The sequence below is a fragment of the Acartia tonsa genome, chromosome 13 (genome assembly GCF_053477335.1).
Source record: "Acartia tonsa isolate MP-2025a chromosome 13, ASM5347733v1, whole genome shotgun sequence".
NCBI lineage: Eukaryota > Metazoa > Arthropoda > Copepoda > Calanoida > Acartiidae > Acartia > Acartia tonsa.
The window spans coordinates 6,739,819-6,760,643 of record NC_137272.1 but is presented as its reverse complement, the minus strand read 5'-3'; the positions used below and the strand labels follow the sequence as shown (position 1 = coordinate 6,760,643).

At 33.8% G+C, this 20,825-nt stretch overlaps 4 protein-coding genes across 9 annotated transcripts in view; all 4 read right to left on the bottom strand.

Annotated features, from left to right (window-relative positions):
- Positions 1-174: 174 nt before the first annotated feature.
- Positions 175-4,059, bottom strand: LOC145304302 (uncharacterized). The gene is made up of 5 exons (XM_080146162.1): positions 3,388-4,059; positions 2,884-3,154; positions 1,527-1,784; positions 924-1,222; positions 175-422 (listed from the first exon to the last, which is right to left on the bottom strand). Exons 1-5 carry the CDS (start codon positions 4,025-4,027, stop codon positions 244-246), a joined length of 1,647 nt encoding a protein of 548 aa, XP_080002288.1. The 5' UTR covers positions 4,028-4,059; the 3' UTR covers positions 175-243.
- An 82-nt stretch (positions 4,060-4,141) lies between these two features.
- Positions 4,142-5,309, bottom strand: LOC145304303 (uncharacterized). Its single transcript, XM_080146163.1, has 2 exons — positions 4,830-5,309; positions 4,142-4,784 (listed from the first exon to the last, which is right to left on the bottom strand). Exons 1-2 carry the CDS (start codon positions 5,281-5,283, stop codon positions 4,240-4,242), a joined length of 999 nt encoding a protein of 332 aa, XP_080002289.1. The 5' UTR covers positions 5,284-5,309; the 3' UTR covers positions 4,142-4,239.
- A 1,953-nt stretch (positions 5,310-7,262) lies between these two features.
- Positions 7,263-11,873, bottom strand: LOC145304304 (uncharacterized). Of its 6 annotated transcripts, XM_080146164.1 has the most exons (6): positions 11,786-11,873; positions 11,339-11,350; positions 9,506-9,606; positions 8,722-8,804; positions 8,418-8,490; positions 7,263-7,833 (listed from the first exon to the last, which is right to left on the bottom strand). In XM_080146164.1, the coding sequence occupies exons 1-6, from the start codon at positions 11,791-11,793 to the stop codon at positions 7,766-7,768; spliced, it is 345 nt and encodes a 114-aa protein (XP_080002290.1). In that variant the 5' UTR covers positions 11,794-11,873; the 3' UTR covers positions 7,263-7,765. The 6 variants fall into 6 exon arrangements, with proteins under 6 accessions (XP_080002290.1, XP_080002291.1, XP_080002293.1 ...); XM_080146165.1 differs by lacking the exon at positions 11,339-11,350 and having other exon boundaries at positions 11,774-11,873; XM_080146167.1 differs by lacking the exons at positions 11,339-11,350; positions 11,786-11,873 and adding an exon at positions 11,555-11,619.
- A 4,308-nt stretch (positions 11,874-16,181) lies between these two features.
- The window catches only part of LOC145335358 (uncharacterized protein C05D11.1-like), a 76,592-nt gene continuing 71,948 nt past the window's right edge, over positions 16,182-20,825 (bottom strand). The window contains exons 40-46 of the mRNA XM_080181094.1: positions 20,669-20,745; positions 20,318-20,405; positions 19,829-19,989; positions 19,368-19,439; positions 18,167-18,228; positions 17,837-17,882; positions 16,182-17,185 (exon numbers count right to left, since the gene is read on the bottom strand). Of these exons, the coding sequence (XP_080037220.1) occupies positions 16,975-17,185; positions 17,837-17,882; positions 18,167-18,228; positions 19,368-19,439; positions 19,829-19,989; positions 20,318-20,405; positions 20,669-20,745 (717 nt within the window). The 3' untranslated portion in view covers positions 16,182-16,974. The remainder of the gene's footprint in view (positions 17,186-17,836; positions 17,883-18,166; positions 18,229-19,367; positions 19,440-19,828; positions 19,990-20,317; positions 20,406-20,668; positions 20,746-20,825) is intronic.

Below are 20,825 nucleotides of genomic sequence, written 5' to 3'. Positions count from 1 at the left end.
CAACCACTGCATCTTATTCTTTGGATTTAAGTCTTGGAATGGTTATAGGCTATTTTACTTCTACCTTACTGTTGTTTAATTTTAAACATTTTGATAAAAGGCAGGCTCAAGTTAAATAATTAGAATAAATTAAGATAAAGAACAAGTAGATATAATTAAAAACTTCTCTGTGTGTTTTTCAAGAATTGTTTAATACAACTAAACAACTAGATTTAATAACAAAAAACATAAAAGTATTTATCATTATTTATATCTTATCACTCCTCCATATTTAGAGCCTCCATATTTCGACCTGCCTCCATATCTATGTCCTCCATTTCTATATTTCCCTCCATTGTAATGACCTCCATTGCTCCATCTTTTGCTTTTGTATTTTCCTTTATGTCCACCTCCATTATGACTCTTAAAGTGCTTATAATATCCTAAAGATGAAAGAAATATTTTTCAAAAATATGCCTTTTTATCTATATTTTTCTTCGAATATAACTCGCTGCATTATTGTAAATGATAGCGTGCCTGCTTGCTGTCAGAGAGGTGTCGGGTTCGAGTATGGTACACACCGTGTCATACTAATAGTACCAACTGTTGCTATGTCTGACACTAATAATGAGAGTAGGAGGCATAAAATGGCCTATGTACAGGCGCAACTCTTTATCATGCACAAATAGGACTGAAAGACAATGGTTGTACAATATAAAAGGTTTGGTTGTCTGTTGGATGTTACATAACCTAATATTCTTGGATGTTAGAGTACTGCATCCTATTACAAGAGGATGATGGTCTGAATTCTCTAGATGTTTACTTAAATCAAAAGAGAATATTGCCCTAACTAAGTAAAATGTCATTTGAATTAAGGTTACAATGGCGTAACAAAATTTTTCAGTGCTTAATTTGTTAAATACTTGTAAATATTTCATGCTTACCTGACCCTTTGCTGGATTTATGTGAACGATCTGGTTTCATAATTCCATTGAACAAGCCGCCAATACCCCCTATTAGTTTTTTCCCACCTTCCTCCAGAAGTTTTTTCCCACCCTCTACAACTCCACCTAGGATACCACCAAATATATTTCCCAGACCATCAGTAGGCTTCTTTCCTATTGGTTCTTTTTTTATTTCTTTATATGTTATATCGCGAGTACGTTTACATTCTTCAATTCTCATTTCCTTTTTCTTTTTCATCTCTTCATCAATCAAAGCAGGATTAATCGCACAAAGATACCTTAAAATAAAATTTATTCAAAATACTTGATGGTTTAAAATGTGCTTATGCTATTATATAAAGTATTAAGCTTTTTTTCTGTTGTGAAGGATCTCGACAACTGCTAAACCAATATTGTTCTCCTTTACAGTGAAGCTTCTTATAGGTCCTTAGATGGTATTAAGTTATTTCAGTTTTATAAATAAGTCTAGGTATGGTTTAAAGCTATTTTTGCTTTTCTATATTCCTTCCAATATATAGAGCCCCTAGATGCCAGGGTCGCAGCCTCTAGTATATAAAGATTTAAAGCTTATAAAGAACTTACTCCGTACATTTAAATGAACCATAACTACATCTGCAAATATTATTACACTCATCACACTCAGGGTATGTTTCACCCTCATTGTAGCTTTTACCATGCGCATCAATGCAAATTTTTTTACTGTATTTGTTATGATTGTTATCTTCAGTTTCTTTACTATATGATTTTTCGTGTAGAGGTTTACTTTCTTCAATTTTGATTTCCTTTTTCTTTTTCATCTCTTCATTAATTGTCAATTCAGGCGCAGTCTCACAAAGATTCCTTAAAATAAAATTCATTTAATATACTTGACGGTTTAAAATGTGCTCTAGCGACTACGCCCCTAGAGGCATCTGGGGGCAAGTGAACATGAAGGAGTTGAATTAGACAACCCGTTTTTTATCTTAGATTTAATAAGAAAAGAAAAATTGTGGGAAGATTTTTTTGGGGGGTTGGGGGAAGGTAATTTTTTTTTGGAGGGTTTTGGTAACAGTAACAGTAACAAGCTGTTTTCACTCCACAGGGGGAGCAAAGGCCGCTGACAATTTGTCAGTTTTTTTCTGTAACAATGTGGCTTTTTATGGATATGGGATAGGGATGTCAGCCTTAAACCCTAAGATTGCGGTGAAAAGCGTCCATTTGCCCATCAGACAACCAACCCGTTGATTGCACAACCTTTGTCTGAGAAGTCCTAACTGCCTATTTTTGGGCCAAGGCAATTCCCCTACTCTAACTATTTATGTCGGGCACCTGACATAGCAGCAGTAGGAACCATTTTTAATGTCTTTAATTATGACACGGTGTCAGACCGAGATTCGAACCTATCACCTTCCCACAATGAGCGGATGCGCTACATGTTCAGCCAAGGTCGCAGGTGGGAGGGTGTTGGTACCCCTCCCCTATATAGTTAAAAACCTTCCCAGGACCTATGAGAAGCTACCCTGCAAAGTATAACCCAATCTGTTCAACGGCTACCGAGATCCTTTGGTACAAACATACAGACAAACACAAAGACAGACATCCTGTTACTTTATATCATAATAACTAACGGCTACACCCCTAGAGTTCTCTAGTGGCACTTTTTTTTTTTATATTTAAAATATGTCTGTGTTAGGTTGACGTTTATGTTGTGTTGGAATCTCTTTGTAAAATCGAGAAACGTAAAACAATTTTGATTTTTTAAATTTCTCTTAGGAGGGTGGTGGTGCCCTCCCCCAAAATAGTTAAAAACCTTCCCGGGAACTATGAGAAGCTACCCTTTTAAGGAGAACCCGATCGGTTCAGTGGTTAGCAATATCCTTCGGTATATACACACAAACAGACATCCTGTTACTTTAGTGTAAGGATATATGTAAAATTTGAAATGCTTATAAAAATTAACCTTGTACAATCAAATTGACCACGATGTTTACATGTGCAAATATTATTACACTTATCACCAACAGGGTAAGTTGCACCAGGTTTGTAGCTTTTAGCATGGTCATCAATGCAATGTACTATGTAATGATTGGTATCTCCAGATTCTTTACTAGTTGAAGGAGGCATAAGATTTGGATGCGTTGGTATTTGAGGTGTTGGAATTGGCTTACTCCAATCTATAACAGAGCTCTCACCACCAGGATAGTTGGGAATTGATACAGCTTTATACTGTCCTAATTATAGATCAGATATTAATTATATAGTCGATAACAGATTTTTGCTAAAATAAAAACTGGTTTGAATCTTATTATTGTACATTTTAGTATTTGTGGAAAATTGGATAAAATACACTGCTATAAATGATTTTCAGTATGGCTGAGAACTGGTTCTTATCCACTGGATATTAATTGGTTTTGAAGTAATACTGGATTATAAAATTAGAACAGTTTAAATTTATAACATTTACCTGAATCTGTATCTGGTGTTTCAGGTTTGCCATTGTTATCAAATATGCTAGCACCGTTTCCAATGCTGCCTAATAGCTTTGATCCAACTCCTACCATATTTCCAACATGGCCAAGAACTTTAGGTCCATAATTAACAAGAACATTTCCTAGATGACCAGCTCCATTTAAAACTGCATTTCCAACATGTCCAATTGCTCCACCCAGAAGTGCACTTCCAACAGGTCCTCCTAGCAATTGTGTTCCACCAGTAATAACACTACCTAACATGCCCCCCAGTGGACCAAATCCAACTGCTGTTCTTTCATATTTTCCTCCACCCTTCATATCTTTACTTCCCATATAATTTCCACCATTTTCAACAGATAGTTTTCCATGATCCATGAATTCATTTCCAATATGCTCATGATCATTTCCTTCTCCTGGATACATATTATCAACTAGGTTACCTCCTTTAACTATATGGTCTTCATTACTCATAGATACTCCATTTATATATGGATATCTTTCTTTTGTTTCATATTTATCTAATTCAAGATGATTTGACGGATACATATTTCCATTTTTGCTGTATCTATTAGCAATATTACAGGTACCATGTTTTGACACTATCAAAAATATTGATAATGTCTTCCAATTCATTTACTCTGAAACTAATTTTTTTCTCTAAATTTCAATTTAAAAGCATAAACAATAACAATCTAGTGATAAATATATATTTTAGATTCATTTTTATAACTTTAGAATAATGTAAAGTGTTTTCAAATAATAAAGAAAAAAAATTTCAGAAAGAAAATAAACAAAAATGTTTTGAGTTATGGACGTATTTTATTGGTTATTGTATATTAAATATATCAATACTGTTTTGGTTTCTTCTTATACATATTAGAATAATAGTGATTGGGTTCACCCACATGATGATTCTTAAAGTGTAGGGTTGGTTTCTCAGCTCTGTTGAAAAAGCTACCAACTAAATTTGCACCCGTATTAACAGCTGCATTTCCAACATTACCAAGAAGTTTAGCCCCACCTCCAACTACTGCATTCCCAACATTACCCACAATCTTAGTTCCACCATCAACAACTGTTTTTCCAACCTGGTTAAGAGCATTTCCAATCAACTGTTTTCCACCTTCAACAGCTGTATTTGCCAACTGATTTGCAACATTTCCAACTAACTTTTGACCAGTTCCAATGACTGCATTTCCAAGCTGGCCTACCACATTTCCAACAATTTGTTTTCCACTTTCAGCTACTGCATTACCAATCTGACCAATCGCATTACCCGCCAATTGTTTTCCTCCCTGTATTACAGAATTTCCAACCTGGGTAAGCGCATTTCCTACTAATTGTTGCCCACTTTCAATGACTGCACCACCAACTTGACCGGCTGCATTTCCTAATTGATTAACTGCACTTCCAACAACTTGACCAGCTGCATTACCTAATTGATTAACAGCATTTCCAACAACTTGATTACCCACACCCATGATTGCATTTTCGATATTACCAACCGCATCATCAATAAAGCCCTTTCCTCCACCAGGTTTTTTCTTCAGAGGAGGTTTATTGTCAACAGGTCTAATACCAATTGGATTTTTAATTGGTGAAAGGTTTTTGTCAGCAGGTTTAAAATAAATAGGATTTTTCTTTGGTGGAGGGTTTTTGTCAACAGGTTTCATATAAATAGGTTCCTTATACACAGTTTTTGCTTCATTTCCATATGACGTGCCATAACCATAATGAGTTTTTTCATAATGCTTGTCTCCATAACTTGTTTCATATTTAGGTTTTTGATAATATGATCCATACTTATCACCATATCCATATCTATTTACAACATTGCTGTTTCCATATTTCATTAAGATTATAAACATTGACACAAGCATACAATTCATTTTCTCTGAAACACCAACATCATTTTATAATGGTTAATCCAAAATAATTCTTAAAATGTTCACAACAACCATACAAAAAGTGGTTTACTTGATTCCTTAATTATAGAGAAACATTTTCTTAATAGTTCTCCAACTTGTTTAGGATATAGAGTTAAAAATTAAAATTTGAAGAGAACAAAAATTATTTAGATATTTCTTATGAAGCTGACATCAATAAAAAAATAATAGTTTGTTCTTGGGAATTTTATATAGTGATTTGTATGGAGTATTTTGATCTTGTTGTTCTTGAAATTCCATTAAATCAACATTCAATTCCTAAATAATTGGGTGCTTTAACACAACTCATTCCATAGCACGGATTTCCCCACCCTCTCTATTTAAAAAAAATAAAGTAGGGGTGTGTATTTTAACCCATTCCCCACCCCTTATTTTGAATTTTATTCTTAAATAAGGTGAGAAGGAGGGTTATAAGTGCTTTTGACTTTAATGGTGTTATAGCATCAATAATTCAAAATTCAATATTGATGTATAGTAAAAATTGGTCCATATGAATAAGAATTCTTATCATATCTAAAATATGTGGCTATTTTGTATGTAATGTGGTATTTCGGGGTGAAGCAGTTCAACCCTACCGAGCGAGTTCGATTCAAACGAGCCCCTAGCCTTAAAGATCCTACCAATAAATAACTACAAGGAGTTACTGATTAAAGGATATATTTTGAACTGATTCATTACAAAAGATATACAGGTTTATATAGCAAATAGAAGTATAATAATAGATGATGAGGGGTAGCTGGTGATGGATTCCTTTGAGCTGGGGGCTGTGTCCACAGGCGCAAAGGTAGGAGGGAAGGCTGCTTCCTTGGGGTAGGCAGGTGATGGCAGAGAAAGGGGAAGGTCCGGCTGCGGCAAGGGGGTGTAGACATCTCCCGGCAAGGCAGGTAACTGGGGCTTGGGGTGTAGAGGGGCCGTGCCCCTCCCACTATCAGAGATGTCCAATTTGACCGCTGCTTGTGATGTATCGGCAAGGCCCCGGAGGGGCAGGGTGAAATGGTGATAATAGGATTGTAATTTGATAAGCCAAAGCATAGCAACTCTATGAAAGGCTTGTCCATATGCTGCCGTCTTACCACAGTAAATCATAATATTTAGGTATTTCTTCAAATGTGACTTATTGGGAAAAGTTAACGTGTTTAGGGAAGATATTGTGAAAAGAATAGTTTTTTTATCGCATTGTATTATATACAGCTTAACGCTGATATTAAAATGAAAAATTCTACTACTGTGGATATTAATTGGCTTCAAAGCCTTAATGGAATGGATTTTACCTCAACAATCTTGACCATTGTATGTACCATGACAAAAAACAATAATCATAACCAGATTAGGATTCTTCTATCTTGTATTCATTTGCCTGAGGGTCAACATATTTGCTTTATTCTTCCATTGATATATCCAACTGCTTAAATTCTCATTTTCACATGGAGCACTATAAACATAATCGTCAAAATTATTGGATGTTTTCATTGGAGGATTTTTTCTCAATTAATTTAAGTTTGAATTTTTTTTCCTTTCCATGTTTTTGAAAACACGGGAAAAAAACCTGTGGAATCATTGAAGAATATTGAAATCTCAAAACATTTAAAACCCAGGGAGGGAGGGGACATTGGACTATTTAATACACTAGGCCCTAAAGTCTTTGATAACGTTTTCTTATTTGTTGTCCTAACAACTTTGGGGACTATATTGAATTTTGATTGGTTGTTTCAATAAGTTAAGTGCCCACACGTTTAATACATAATTGTAATTTAAAGAAGAGGTAATTTTGAGTAAAACATTAGGAATGTACATCAATTTATGGGTCATTGTTTTATTCCTTTATATCCCTTTTTAAAACCTAATCTTCAAGGTAATCGCTAAAAAACATTACCTCAATGTTGTTTAATTTAACAGAATTCAAATAACAACAATTCATATTATTTCTGAAATTTTATTCAATTATGATTTGTGTTTAATTTCAAACAAAGCTGTTAATACAATATAAGTTTACAATCAAAATTAATTTGTGTTATATCTGTTTCAAGGATGGCTTTGAAACCAATTAATATCCACTGGATTAGAACTGATGATTCTCAGCCATACTGAAAAATTATGTAAAGCATCATATTACAGACAATTTTATCCAAATATAAAAACAAAATTCATAAAATTAATCCTGGTTTTGTTAGCCATGGCCTTCGGCCCCTTAGGGTTAAAAACTGGTTTTATTCTTTTACACTGAAAAATTATGTAAAGCATCATATTACAGACAATTTTATCCAAATATAAAAACAAAATTCATAAAATTAATCCTGGTTTTGTTAGCCATGGCCTTCGGCCCCTTAGGGTTAAAAACTGGTTTTATTCTTTTACATTTTTTAATTTTATTATCCGCGTAAAGCTGTCTATAACACGAAGCAATAAATGACAATTACTGTTAAAATTACACTCCAAATTCTCCAAAGGCTTTTGTAAGTAGATTCTTCTTCTTAACCAGATCTGCAGTACATTCTAAAAAAATGCTAAAGTTATTCAAAACTTCGATGAAATATGTTCAATCAATTACTGAAAGAGAAGCAACAAAACAAAATTTATCTTTTAGGATTCTTTTAAAACTGTCTAACTTTTTTTCTTTTTTTATAAAAAAAATCAATCTCATGCTTATGTACATAAAATAATAAAAAAACATCTAATAATGAAGCAGCAGTAGTTACTAATTTTTAAACGGTTTGGTTGAGATAGATTTATAACTGTTAAAATATCTTAATAAGTTCCTTTTAAATCCACACATTCTTTTCTAGGCTAGGTTTGAATGAAAGGCAGTGTTTTAAAATACTAACTAAGAAGCTTATTGGATAATTAATTGCAGTGCATTCACCCTATAGACAACCAACCCATAGATTGCACGACCTTAGTCATTGGTAATGAGTTGCGCCTGTTTAGAGCCAAGGCATTCACCCTACTCTATATCTATGTCTCATACCTGACATAGCAGCATTAGGAACATTTTTTAACATCTTTAGTTATCATGCAAAGTAAAGCTGGGATTTGAACCTATCACCTTCCCTTAGTTCTAATAATAATATAAATGTTACCTAGTACAAGCTTCCTTTCCATAGGCGAGGCAAGTGCAAGTGTTACAACCATCAGATCCCAGGTAGGAGTCACCTTCAGAAGAGAGCTGTTTATTACGCTAGTCCCCAAAGTTTTACATTAACGTTTACTTATTCATTGGCTTAGAATCTTTGGGGACTTGAGTGAATTTTAATCGTTTGGTTAATTAAGTTGAATGTTCAACCACTAATTTTAATATACAAAAGGAATAATTTTGTGTATCATTATTGGGGATTTACATCAATTTGTCGGCCATTGTCTTATTCCTTTAGATCCCTGACTTACCTTGCTTGCGTTCGACACCATCAGAATCTGTGCAGACATGCTTCTTATACCCACCATCATCACCATACTTCTTGCATGACTTCCTGATATAAAAGTATATCCATAGACACAGTGCTTCGCCCTTTTAGGGCTCATCAGCATGGCCCAATCACCAGAGTTAATTTTGCACATAGCCGAGCTTGAACCCTTAGATTACCAATCCAACAACCTAACCATTACGCCATTAACCCATGATGACTAAGGAATTATATTTTGACCAGATATCCCAACCAACTAATAGAGATTTTGGGATGCGGATAATAATAAGCTTGCTGTTAGGTCTGATGGTAAACAAATCTACTGCATATAATATGCTTTAAGTAGTATTTGAGTCACATCACTAATTGGAATTAATAGATAAATTGTTTATTTTGGGAGGCAGGTGAAGGAAAAGTAACATGGGTGTGCTTTTTACATCACCTTAACAAGTGTAACATAATATGCTTTCTTCATGCCTAACCCCAAGGAGAGGGGTAGGCCAAATCTCTATGGGTTAGGGAACTATAATTACAGGGAGGAAGGGGACATTCGACTATTTATTAAGCTTCCTCAAAAGTTTTATAATAATGGTTACGTAATCATTGTCCTAACAACTTTGGGAACCTTTAATAAATTCTGATTTAATCAATAATTGTAATCTACAGAAGGAAGCAATAATGTGTATCATCATTGGGATGTACATCAATTTATCGGCCATTGGCTTATCCCTTTAGATCCCTGTCACACTGAAGATGATAAAAATTACTTAGTGCAATGAGATGTTCCAGTGTGGGTGCATCTACAGGTGTTACACCCATCAGCTGCCGTGTACGATTCACCCTTCTGGTAGGTCTTCCCATCATCACCCTGACATTGTTACAAAATGTTAATACAGATCTCTTTTAAAAATTTGTAAAAATCAGATTATTTAGATTTAGATTCATTACACCAGTACCCAAAGTTTTATAATAACAATTTCTTATTTGTTAGCTTAACAACTTTGGGTACTTTTGCGTAAATGTTGATTAGTTTCTTCATTATGTTGAGTGTTTAAACGTTTCAACCACAAATTTTAACCTACAGAAAGGGATATTTTGTGTATCATCATTGGGGATGTACTTTAATTAATCGGCCATTGTCTCATCCCTATGGTGTAAAATAGTAGTACAGCGAAATCTCCGAGGAAACAAAGAGTAAATAAACTTTTACATTGAATTTTAAGGATCAAGGAAAATTTACGTAGATGCAATTTATAGTGCCTAATAAAAATGATGTCATACAATACAAATGACTATTGATAGTTTAGTATACATTTTATCATTGGTCAATCACAGTGTATACTGTATACTGGCCAATTATTGGTCTTTTGTATTGCATAACGTCAGACTGAGAGTCCGACGGAACATTCAAATTACAAACTGAATGCTTATTGGTATTGTAAGTCTTAACAAAAAATTATATCCATCTATATCTGATAGCTGTCAAGAAAATCAATATCTCCCATAGCATTTAAGACTGACAAACGGACAGACAGACAAAGTAAATATAGAGCAGCAACAGCTACTGAAAGCTTGTACCGAAGAAGTTAATAGTGTCTATCAAAAAATGATGCCATACAATACAAATGACCAATGAGAGTCCAGAATACATTTTACTATTGGTCAATTACAATGTATACTGGCCTTTCATTGGTCATTTGTATTTTTTATTCATGTGTACCTGGCATGTAACCTCTCCATACTTTCTAAAATATCTGCCTTCAGTGCTCAACATTGCAATATAGACTGACAGACGGACAGACAGACAAAGTGAACGATAAAAGTATACCTCACATGCAACCTCTCCATATTTTCTAAAATATCTGCCATCAGTGCTTAACATTGCAATACAGACTGACAGACGGACAGACAGACAAAGTGAACTATAATTGTTTACCTTACACGTGACCTCTCCATACTTTCTATAATATCTGACCTCAGTGCTCAACATATCAATACAGACTGACAGACAGACAGACAGACAAAGTGAACTATAATTGTTTACCTCACACGTGACCTCTCCATACTTTCTATAATATCTGCCCTCAGTGCTCAACATATCAATACAGACTGACAGACGGACAGACAGACAGACAAAGTGAACTATAATTGTTTACCTCACATGTAACCTCTCCATACTTTCTATAATATCTGCCCTCAGTGCTCAACATATCTATACAGACTGACGGACGGACAGACAGACAAAGTTAACTATAAATATGTACCTGACACGTGACCTCTCCATATTTTCTATAATATCTGCCCTCAGTGCTCAACATATCAATACAGACTGACAGACGGACAGACAGACGGACAGACAGACAAAGTGAACTATAATTGTTTACCTCACATGTAACCTCTCCATACTTTCTATAATATCTGCCTTCAGTGCTCAACATATCAATACAGACGGACAGACGGACAGACAGACAAAGTGAACTATAAACATTTACCTCACATGTAACCTCTCCATAATTTCTATAATATCTGCCTTCAGTGCTCAGCATTGCAATACAGACGGACAGACGGACAGACAGACAAAGTGAACTATAATTGTCTACCTCACATGTGACCTCTCCATATTTTCTATAATATCTGCTTTCAGTGCTCAACATTGCAATACAGACTGACAGATGGACAGACAGACAAAGTGAACTATAAATGTTTACCTCACACGTGACCTCTCCATATTTTCTAGAATATTTCCCTTCAGTGCTCAACATTGCAATACAGACTGACAGACTGACAGACAGACAAAGTGAACTATAATTGTTTACCTCACACGTGACCTCTCCATATTTTCTATAATATCTGCCCTCAGTGCTCAGCATTGCAAAACAGACTGACAGACTGACAGACAGACAAAGTGAACTATAATTGTTTACCTCACACATAACCTCTCCATACTTTCCATAATATCTGCCCTCAGTGCTTCTCAACATATCAATACAGACTGACAGATGGACAGACAGACAAAGTGAACTAAAAACTTTTACCTCACACGTAACCTCTCCATATTTTCTATAATATCTGCCCTCAATGCTCAACATTGCACAAGTAAGCAAAATTGCAATAGTGCAGAAATTCATTTTCTCTAAAAAAAATCCTTCATAAATTTGAGGGTCGATCAATTTTTCATATTTGTTGGCTTAACAACTTTTGAATTTTGATTGGTTGTGTTAAGTTGAGTGTTTCAACGTTTCAACCACTAATTTCATTGTACAGAATGGGTAATTTGTGTGTCATCATTGGGGATGTACTCCGTTTTATTAGCCATTGTTTTATTAACACCCGGGGAATTAGTTAAGCAACACCTTCAGACACCAACTTTTTGTTTTGGGCCACAGCCTTCTTCTACTCTAACTATTAATGTCACGCTCCTAACATAGCAGCAGCAGGAACCATCTTTAACGTTTTTAGTTTTTGTAATGCACAAATGGGTTATGACAAGACAAAACTGAAATTTTTACTTTTTGGGATAATACAGAAAAAATTCTTAACTTCTGGTATTTTATGTAAAAGCCAACGAGCAACTGAAAATAATTCGTTTTTATACAACTTTTAAAGTCATAATTACATATAAGAATTATTTTTTTTTTTACAATTTCCTAAGTGTCAAAAAGTTTTTCTACATTTATTGCAAGTCAGTCCGTCGACCGTAAATTTAAAGGTGTTAGAATCTTTCAATTTCAAACCTTTTGTAAATATAAGAATTAGATATAATCTAGATAACAATTCTAAGCTCTATAAATATTAATTTTAATAATTCATTTGTCATATTATCTGATTTTGTAGAGTTTCGCTTTCATGTATGTTTTCATTCTTTATTGTAAAAAAAAATGAAAAAATATCATTACCGGATGGTGATATACATAATTAGTATTAAAGTCATTCTTAATACGTTTTAGTATTGCTATAAAATAAACTAGCGGCTACGCCCCCAGAGGGAAATTGAAGTGAATTTTAATTCGAACTCCCCCCACCCCTCCCACCTATTTTCAATTTTACATTTAAAAATGTAAAAAAAATATTTTTTTTTGAGGGGGCTGGTGATTTTTTTTCTAGGGGCGATTTCTCTTGGAAGGGTGGTGATAACCTCCCCCAAAATATTTATAAACCTTCCCAGGACCTATGAGAAGCTACCCTGTAAAGGAGAACCCTTTCGGTTCAGCGGTTAGCGAGATCATTCAGTACAAACAAATAGACATCCTATTACTTAATTATAAGTATGTATTAGGTAATAGTACATACTCATGGTAAAAAGTTGGTGGGGTCGATTATTTCCAACAAATATTAGAGACCGAAATACCTAGTTACCAAAGGGATAAAGGTATTTATTATGTTAATAAATCTTTATTCTGGATTAGCCTTATGTACAAATAACATACTCAGATAAATCGCAGCTTACATAAATGTAGGAAAAGATATATGCGTCTTTTCTTTGGCCACGCGTTAAATTGTATTCATTATAGGATCTTGCCTATGTCAGATTATTTGTATGCCTTTTATTTCAGTTGCAATTCAATTTTTTATGATAACCTTTTCTTATTCGTTGGCTTAACAATTTTTGGGTTTTCTACTGAAATTTGATTGGTTGGTTTATTAATTAAGTTTAGTGTTCAAACGTTTTAATCACTAATTACAATATACAGAAGGAGTAATTTTGTGAGTTACATTGAGGATGTACATCAATTTATTGGTCAATGTCTTATCCATTTAGTATCCTGCATAGCACAATTGATCGTTATTAAACTGAAATCTATAGAAACTAAAGAATATATTGATACTAATATTAAATTTTATATTGAAATTAAATTACAACAAACAAACAAAATGAAACAATAAAATATTTAAAATCAAAATAGAAATATGATCACAATAATATATTTAGTAGCAAAGCTTCTCTGTAAGTCACCATAAATTCTTTTTACCATTTTCACTTTGTCCGTTTCTTTTTAAGGCATAATGTCAGCTAATATCTGAGAGAGAAAATGATACTTTCGTAGATTTTAATGAGCGCTTCAAATCTACTCAATAACTTACCGAGTAATCTATATTAATACAAAGTAGAACGATGTCTGTCTGTCTGTTAGGCAGATCGTCTGTCCCTTAAGATCTCGGTAACCACTGAACCGATCGGATTCTACTCTTCAGGGTATATACCTATTGGTCCTGTGGTGGTTTTAAGCTATTTTATTGGGGGGTGGGACACCCCCAACCCCCCTAAAAATGAAAAAATCCCCCCCAGTTTTTTTTTCTTTCAATTATTTAAAATTAGTGGTGGAGTGGGGGCTTCTCACCAGGTCTTAATTTTTTTTTCATTAATTACATCTTGGGGCAAAGCTCTAGAGGCTAGGGGCGAAGCCGATAGTCAAATATAATAAAGTAACAGGATGTCTTTCTGTCTGTCTGTACCGAAGGATCTCGCTAACGGCTGAACCGATCTGGTTCTCCTTTACAGGATAGCTTCTCATAGGTCCTGGAAAGGTTTATAACTATTTTGAGCGAGGGTACCACCACAATCCCGAGAGAAATCGCCCATAGAAAAAAATCCCCCCCCCCCAAAAAAAAGAAAAAATTATTTAATTTTTTGAACTAAAAATAAAAAATAGGGGGCGTGAGCTCCCCCCCCTTTTTTTCTCTTAAATCTGAGATGAAAAATGGTTATCAAATCCAACTCCCCCCCCCCTCCCTAAAGTGCCCCAAGAGGCCTCTAGGGGCATAGCCGCTAGTCCTTATCATAAAGTAACAAGATATTTGTCTGATAGATGTTTGTCTTTGTGTTTGTACCGAAGGATTTCGCTAACCGCTGAACCGATTGGGTTCTCCTTTATAGGGTAGCTTTTCATAGGTCCTTAAAGGTTATTAACAATTTTAGGCGTAGGTACCACCAACCCCCCCTAGAAAAATCGCCCCTAGAAAAAATTCTTTACAGCTGATCAACCCATGCTTCTCCTATCTTGCCCTGTTGTTGCATAATTGTATAAAAACAGCATAAGATTTTTTTTATAACTTGACTATAGAGATGCTTCGCTTGTAACATTGTACCTTGTTGTTCCAGGAATCATTTTATCAAAATCGAATGAAAATGATAATTATAAACTCATATATTTTTAAATTTAGGATAACTATTTTCATTACTTACATGAATGTTATTGTTTGTCTCAGCTTGGTTTAATATATTTTATAAATTCAGCTTAAAGCAATATTTCTAAGCAACACAAATGATATTTTTATTCTTGTTTATAATTGTAAATAGTTTTAAATTACATTATATTTACAAATAATAAAAAACAAATATTTTTTATCCTAAATCAATTCAAGGACTTTTTCATTTAAAGTATTTTCGTTTCTTTTACTGCACAGTTGACCCCCCCCCCCCTCAAAAAGATAAATAAATTGATAATAGGAGGTATTTTACCCCTACCTAACTCCTCCAGAGCCAATAACAGAGCCTTGAAACAAAAAACTACACCCCCCCCCTCTTATTTTTTTTTTTTTAGATTTAGGAAATAATGAGGGGGTTGGGGGTAGCTATTAGTGATTAACAAGGTACTTTGTTTGAAAGCGACGTATTTTCTTATAAAACCAGTAGTCTTAACTTAAGAAACTAGAATTTCCCCAGCAAGAAAGGAAAAGGAGATGAGCCATTCTATAGGGGATAAAATAATGGCTTAAGACCATTGTAAAAACTGAAATAATTTGTCGAGTGGTTATCAAAATCCTTTACTTTTACAGAATATTTTCAAGGACAGACAACAAAAATATCAAGCACTTTGCTTATGTCAAAAATACATCAATAGTGTTTATTTTCTGTTTAAATGTAAAAAATCATATAAACTATATTATGAAGTCAATAAAGCTATCAAATAAAGACATATATAGTAAATGGAAACGCGGACTTTATGGTATTAATTGTTGAGTTGCTATGCTTTTTGCGATTTTTACTTTTTTGGTTATAACATATCTAAAATAAGTGGCGTGCACAGCATTTTGCAAAGAGAAACAATTTTTTTAGCACCCCCTTAAACCAAATCTAGGGAGGAACAATAAAAGGAGTGGTGTTATTTGATTGTCAGGGGGGTGGATACACCCCCCTAGGAGGCAATCCCTACATGATCGAAATAAGAGTCCTTTGATAAATGAATTGACGCCGTAAGTGGGAAAATTATTTAAGAGGTCGTAAAATTTTTAACATGACACACCTTGTGCTGCTTTGAAGGTAGGTCGGGTGTATCAGGGGGTAGGGATCCTTTTCAAGGTATCCTCCACCTTATTTTTATCAGGTTAGGGGGAGGGCGGTGAATACAAATGCACCCTCCCAAAAAATCTCCCTTATGCACGCTACTACATCAAATTACATCTCAATTGTCCTTATACTTATAAGTCTTATAAAAACAAGTTAATTTTATAATTTATTGAGATATATTAGTAAGTTTAAAACAAAAATAATAATTATAATTAAACTGGAATGTTCAAATAAAATACTAAATATCAAAATTAGGGATATAGCACATGAAGAAAAATTGTTCTACTTCAAACTTTTCCAACATTTTGACTTGATAATAGTTATTTATCGCATCGTATTATAAACATCATTCCGCGGATATATAAATGTACAATTATAACATTAAAACATTTTTCAGTCCCAAAATGCCTAAGGCACGAGCTAAAGCGATACTGGAAAGTACAATCTTTATATTAAAAAAATAATCTGTGTTACAATAATTTTTTCAGTGCTAAATCCCTACTTGTTTTCTTTATTAATACAAATATACAATTTAACATTGATTTTGCATATATAATTTTAATTTTACTATTTAAGATAATTTCTTAATTTTAAAAAAGTTTTTAAAAACAATGTCATTTTTTGTACAATTTTAAGTCCGGGTGTTTAAGAGACTAGAAAAATAATTATTTTTTTTTATAAAAATTTGTTTTTCTTTTATTCCCACTAATTAACAAAACTATTTAAAATAATACTATTAATAAAATGGAACAAGTTTTAAAGATTCTTATAAAAATTGGTGGATTTTTTGTAGTAAATTCTGAATTTACCGACATATTATCGACAAATTATTGTTATAATAAAAAATTTTGAAGGAAATTAATTTAAATTCTTTTTTTCGTAATGGTTAATAGAGAAGATACCAATTGTTTAAAAGAATCCTAAACTTCTTAACTAAAAAAAATCACATTAATCTAATAAATAACTATCGCCAAGAGATTCTATTTTCGTCAGCTCAATATCAAATTCTTTAAACTCCTCTATGAGGTCGGGGACCGCGGCAGGGTTGCAAACAATGACCGTCTGCGTGGCCTCTGGATCCAGAAAAGCAGGCAGGATCCTGGCGGCCAGCTTTTTGATGGAGGCAGTTGAGGTGTTCCCCAGGGCGTAAACAAAATCCCTGAAATATATTGCCATTGAAATATTGCTGGTAACGATTGCTTGCTGGTTCCTAGGATTATTACAAGGTTCCTGGATCTAGCATTACAAGAAATTATACAGGAATCTAGGATTTAGGGTAATAGTTTTGCTGCTGGATCCAGGAACCTTGCATTAATCTCAAGAACCAGGAAGCATTCGTCACCAGCAATATTTCACCAGGAGCTGCACTTAACAAATTTTTTCTTCATAACTTACTTTCATAATAATGTATTTGTATCTTAAATATGTCTGTTTGTCTATCTGTCTATCTATCTACTTATCACTCTTTCTAAATGTTGTAACCTCATATAAAAGTTACAGGATCTGTGTCTGCATCTATGTCTGTACTGAAGGATCTCGCTACCGCTAAATCAATATGATTCTCCTCTACAGTGTAGCTTCTCAGAGCTCCTAGAAAGATTTATAGATATTTGGGGGGGGGGGGGGGGGGTACCACTATTCTCCAAAAAGAATCTCCCCTCAAATTATTTTACTTTTCTTTTTTAAGCTAAAGCTCCCTAACAGCTTTTTTTCCCTACCCCTTTTAGTGCCCCAACAGACCACTAGGTCGTAGCCGCTAGCATTTTCATGTATCTGTCTATCTATCCTTTCCATCTATCTATCTATCTACCTGTTGTATTTAGTATCTGTTCTTCGCATATAAGCTTTCATAGCCTATCAAATGGATTTAAAATACATGGATGTTTTATTTTTTTGATTAGAATGAATTTAGGAATGAATTTTAATAGCGCTGTTTTATGTAGGTATTTCAAATAATTTAGGCTTAATGAATAATAAGTTAAATAAATTGGTCCTTTATATATTTAAATAATATATTATCGGCTGCGCCCCTATCATCAAGGGGTTTTGTATTCAAAGGGACAAGGGGGACATAATAATAGCCTAAAACCATCCCGGTATATTTCTCACTCCAAATCCATGTATATTTAAAGCAATTCCTGAGATAAAAGATTTTCAACAGTTTCTTCTTTTTCTGCCCAGGCATAGATAACACTTCCCCTGCACAATCATCCAAGAATTATTTATTTTGAGTGGGTGTTGCAATTCAGAGAGAAAGGGGACAATGGGCTGTTTATTAGACTAGTCCCCAATGTTTTATAATAACGTTTTCTTATTCGTTGGCTTGACAACTTCAGGGACTTTTAATGAATTTTGATTGGTTGTTTTATTAAATTAAGTGTCAATACGTTTCAACCACTAATTGTAATCTACAGTTGGGGTAATTTTGTGTTTTACATTGGGGATGTCTATCAATTAGTCTGCAAATGTCTTATCCCGTTAGATCTTTGGTTACAATCCCTTCGGCCCATAATGAAAAATCATGTATAACATTGTGTAACAGACAATTTTCCACGAATATTAAAAAAAATCAAAAAATTAATACCAGTTTTGTTAACCCTTCCATAATTGTCATGGTTAAAGGTACAATATTAAACAATATTTCCCCTAATTTAACTATTTAAGATAAAATATTGTAAAAACATTTTATAATGCCTAATAATTACAATTACAAAGCACAGTGGCCTATCATTGGTCATTTGTATTGTATGACGTCATTTATGAGGAAAGAGAAACTGTCCCAATTTTGTATATCTTTTGCGGAACAAGTTTCAATTACGTCATATTTTTCTTTCCCGAAAAAGAGAAGGGGGAAAGAAAAAAAAAGGGAAGGGGGGAAGAAAAAAGAGATGGGAGAAAAGGGGGTTTTCCCCATCTCTTTTGTAGAGATTTTCTTCCTCCCCTCCCTTTTTCGGGAAAGAAAAATATGACGTAATTGGAACTTGTTCCGCAAAAGATATACAAAATTGGGACAGTTTCTCTTTCCTCGTCATTTATTATTAGGCACTATAAACTGCTTCTACAATATTAAACATGTTTAATATAATGGCTTCGAAACCGATTGACATACACTGGATTAGAACCGGTTCTCAGCTACACGAAAAAATCATGTATAGGATCCAATTACAGACAATTTGCCATCAATATTAAAATATTAATCATAAAATTAATACCACTTTTACTTGCCCGGGTCTTCGGCCTCACGGGGGCTAACAAAACTGGTTTGAATCCTTTAATTTTTTTAATATCCGCGGAAATCTGTCTATAACTATTACTCATTTTTTAAAAATAATCCTTTCCTGGCACTGTCTAACAAGGTTGAGTCCCACTCCTCGGGGCTTTCACTGTATCTCTTCAGGATATCGCGTACAGCACTATAACAAGATATTTATCCTTGAAAAAAAGTAACAGGACGTAAGTCTGTATACTATAGTACTGATCGATTTTGCTATTCCCAGGAATATATGCTATACCGATTGAACAATATGGTAATGTTTTAAAGCTTCTTATAGAAGCCTGGAAGTTTTTTCATTTGGTTATTTACTACACTAGTCCCCAAAGTTTTATATGATGATTTCTTATTCGTTGCCTAAAGAAGCTTGGGGAATTTTATTAAATTTTGATAGGTTGGTTAAGCTGAGTGTACTAACGTTTCAACTAATAATTATAATATACAAAAGGAGTAATTTTTGGTATCATCATTGGGGATGTAAATCAAATTATCATCCATTGTCTTATCCCTTTAGTTCCCTCATAATTATACCTGTACGCCGTGAAGAGCCTGGAGCTTCTGGAGAAACTAAGTGAGAACCTTCCCTCTGTGACCGACACGCTCATGGACACTCCGTAGGTCAGACCAGACCCGCGCACCTCGTCGTACATACGGTCGGACAGGTATTGTAACAACACTCGTATGTCAGCAACCTTAAATAATATTTCTATCACATCTTAAACTTTTTTTTTTATGTTTCTTAGCCCATAATTCATAAAATCAAAAGCAATACAAACAATTTTGCTCTTTCTCACAAAGTACTGATACTCCTCACTTCCCCTATGTTTGTAATAAATTGGGGGTGATTTTTTTTCTTTGTTTATTATTGAAGGTCAGGTTAGGTTAGGTTATTTTGAGTACTTGGTATCCCTGCAGGATTAGGGCATAGGAGGTATAGACCACTCAGGGGTTACTCATTGTAAACCCCCAATTGCTTAATATAAATTAGTTGAGAAAAATCCGCAAAATATTAGAACTAACCTCTGGATGTGTCCAATCAGTATTGTTGTAAGTAATTCCCTGCTTCATATAACAAGACTCAGTGCCTGCCACTCCAAATATATAATGCCTAAAATTGTAAACAGATTTTACTAACAAGTCAGTCCAAACTTTTAATAAATTGAATAAAAACTTATCCTATAATAATCTTATATTAGGATTCTAATCATGCTAAATTTTTGTTTTTGTAATTAACATAAAATTATTTTACAATAATTTGGGATGGAGGTCAGGTTAGATTAAGCTATATTGGGTACTGGGTTTTAAATATTATGTATTATGTATGTAAGCACTAACATTTTTGGCGAAAACTAAGAAATATTTTTAACTTACTTGCTAATATTTTTGTCTTGTCCTCTGTAGGTATGTTCAGAATTCAGCTCAAATCTTTCTGACAGATCTGTTGTGTCCTTAAAGATTAGTTTTTTAAAAAATTTGAACTCGAAAAAAAAATTAAAACAAATATTTAAAGTTGAAATCATATTAATTT